Here is a 2,869-nt window from a genome sequence, read left to right as displayed (position 1 = left end):
CTGCCCCTCCCAAGTTTCGCTGCGTCCGACTTGCTCCGGGGGCCCTTCGGCGTTCCTCGACAAGGAAGCATGGCCCCTCGCACCGCATCCACAGCCTCGGCGGGCCAGTCCTCCCGTCGCCACCCAGCTTCATGTGCGGGCCTCGTCTGCCAGCCTACCATCTCCAGCACGGACACGAGCGATGATGACGAGGAGACAGACTCATCTAAATTCCCCGGACTGACCCCCTTCTACGACACAGTCACGGCGATCCAAGATCCGCAGGGCGACGAAAAGGTCTTGCCTGACGTCGAGATCTGCTGATCCGACATGCTGCCGGCCACGTCGTTGGCATGGGGGGCGGCCTCCATCCGGCAGTTGCGCGGCAGGTCGGGTGCCGGGCGAGGCCGCATGCGAAACGGGTCGCGAGAGGGGCGGCCGGTATGCGGCCTGTCGAGGTGCGACTCCTGGATGACGCGTCTGGAGGATTCGTCCCTGCATCAACAGAAGAAGCTGAAGACTTCGCGTCTCATATGAGAACTGTCTGAAAACCACGTCATCGTCACTGTATCAATGGAGGGCTTTCGCTATGTGCCTAGGATCGAAAGGAGGACAGGGAGTTGTGTCTAGTTTGCGCTGGCAGCAGAAAGAGCGGCGCAGATCCGCTTGGTCACGTTGTTTCAAAGATAAACTTGCAACTGACATGCCATGCATGTTGTAAGAAGCCTGACACCCTCCCTGTGCCTATGCATGCATCTTCGGCATAGACAGCGTGGCAACACCTCTGATGTGAGTAGATACTAGACGCAAGAGCTGTACATGGCCGGACGGACGGCACTGAGCTATGCCTTAGACAGACACCACGTTACGCCTCTTTCAACTCCTTGCTTCACCCCCATGGCAATCCACTCGGCATGGCCATGTTGGTGATCATGGGTTCACCCCGCTGGCGCTGGAAACACGCTCGCATCCGCAACGTAGAGCCCTCTGTCCCAAACACCCTGCCCTTCGGAGTCGACGACACCCTCATCTCGTGCGCCATGCGGCAAGTGCCATCTGATGCGCAGAGTGAGAGGCGTTTGGGGGCTTGTTTCCCACCACCCTCACGCGCTCCAGCCATGCTGTGAACGCAGGGTCGTTCACGCCCGCCTCTTCGCCCTCTTCGTTCTTAGCCTCGCCCCGTATGAAGGGCTCCAAACCCGGGAAGAACGCGTGAATCTCCTCTGCACCCTCGACATAGCAAATTTTGGCCAGGGCGATGACACCCTCAGCGTATGCGCGCCGGTCGAAATCAGACGGCGTGTAGCGATGCGTGGCCTGCCGGTGCGGGAGTCAGGGTACACGTAGCCTGGATCGCGCTCACGAGTGAGCGCGATGAAGCCGCCGAAATGTCGGTACTTGAGTGCGGCCAGCTTGGACGAGAGGCCGCTGTGCCAAGGCATGCTTGTGAGGACAGTGTAGGGCTGAAAGTGATTAGCACAGCAAGATTCACGGGAATGAGAAGGCGACGTACGACGGCACAAGTTGGCTCGAGTTTCACGCCGTGGCCAGCGTTGTCGAGGTTCTCAAAGGCGGTGCAGTAGCTCGTGATGATGCCGCCTGACTGGTTAGCAAGGAGAGATGATCCGAAAGTTTGGATGTGCTTACCCTCCCACGGTGTAACTTCCTCTTTCCAGTAGGCGCCAACCATGTTACACGGATGAACATAGAGGTTTTGGCCAATATGTCGGTTCTAGACAAGGTCAGCGTTGCGCCCACAGTCTCTAAAAAAGAAGACACTCACAGTAAGGCCACTATTGAGCAGGACAAGGGGACTCCAGAGCGAACCACAGGCCACTATGACCTTCTTGGCCTTGATCACGACCTTTCGCGTGGTGCGCTCCGACGATGGACTGCTGACACCACCAGTGGCGTCCCTGGATACCCAGGTTCCCACGACGCCTGTCGCCTTCTTGGCCCCATCCGTCGTGTCAAAGGTCACCTCGTTCACCTCCAGACCCTCGATACATTCGGCACCAGCCTCTGCAGCCGCAGGCAGCCAGCTGACAGCAGTTCCCTTCTTGTCAGCCGACCCACATCCGAGATGGCACCGGCCACAGTAGTGTTCCGTGCCGCCCGTATTTTGCGGCGCCGCAGCTGCATGCCACCCCAACTTGCGGGCCCCGTCAAGCATCACTCGATTTCTGTGGTTGTGGCGCACATGGTCTGAACTCACGCCCATCACGTCCGACACCTTGTCGAGACAGCTCTGAAACTGGGCCGAGGTGAAGAACGGCAGCCCTTTCTTGGCCCACTCACTGCGCACGAAGCCCTGGGTCTGCAGCGACACGCTCCAGTTGATGTTCCCGCCACCGCCCCAGCAGCTGCCAGCAACGAGGTTGAGGCAGCTATCGTCGCTGCCCAGAAACCCGCCACCCTCATAGAGGTACTGGCAGCCCATGTCCTGGGCGAGTGGCAGCTGGGCGGCGGGGAAGTGGTAGGATTTGTCGACGACGAGGACGCGATGGCCGGCCTCAGCGAGGTGCTTGGCAACAACGGCGCCACCACAGCCCGAACCGACGATGACAACATCCGTCTCGAGTGACACGGCCTCGTCGGAGGCGGGGAACTGCATAAAATTGAATTCATAACTGTCAACGGGCTTGTGGTCGCTGGGCATGTCGGTGTAACCGGTAAGCTCTTTGAAGAGGGGGCTCGTCTGCAGGGTAGCCTTCTGGGCTAGGCTGGTGAAAACCTTGGTGAGCACTCGCATGGAGCTGAGACGGGAGGTTTGCCAGCCCTGGAGGATGTCTTCGCGGATGTGGAGTGGCTGCTGGTTAACGGCGGTGAAGTAGCCAGTGAGGAACCAGCTTCCGGTGGGGCCGCTATTCATGTTAGTCTGGCATTGGGA

The 2,869-nt window shown here is 59.5% G+C and overlaps 1 protein-coding gene across 1 annotated transcript; it reads right to left on the bottom strand.

Annotated features, from left to right (window-relative positions):
- Window positions 1–1,118: 1,118 nt before the first annotated feature.
- Window positions 1,119–2,851, bottom strand: VDBG_06719 (long chain fatty alcohol oxidase; the record flags this gene model as incomplete). Its single annotated transcript, XM_003003111.1, has 3 exons — window positions 1,119–1,442; window positions 1,493–1,711; window positions 1,763–2,851. The coding sequence occupies 3 exons, from the start codon at window positions 2,849–2,851 to the stop codon at window positions 1,119–1,121; spliced, it is 1,632 nt and encodes a 543-aa protein (XP_003003157.1).
- Window positions 2,852–2,869: the final 18 nt, after the last annotated feature.

The sequence above is a fragment of the Verticillium alfalfae genome, genomic scaffold, assembly GCF_000150825.1.
Source record: "Verticillium alfalfae VaMs.102 supercont1.8 genomic scaffold, whole genome shotgun sequence".
In the NCBI taxonomy this organism is placed as follows: domain Eukaryota; kingdom Fungi; phylum Ascomycota; class Sordariomycetes; order Glomerellales; family Plectosphaerellaceae; genus Verticillium; species Verticillium alfalfae.
This window is presented reverse-complemented; position numbering and strand designations above follow the sequence as displayed.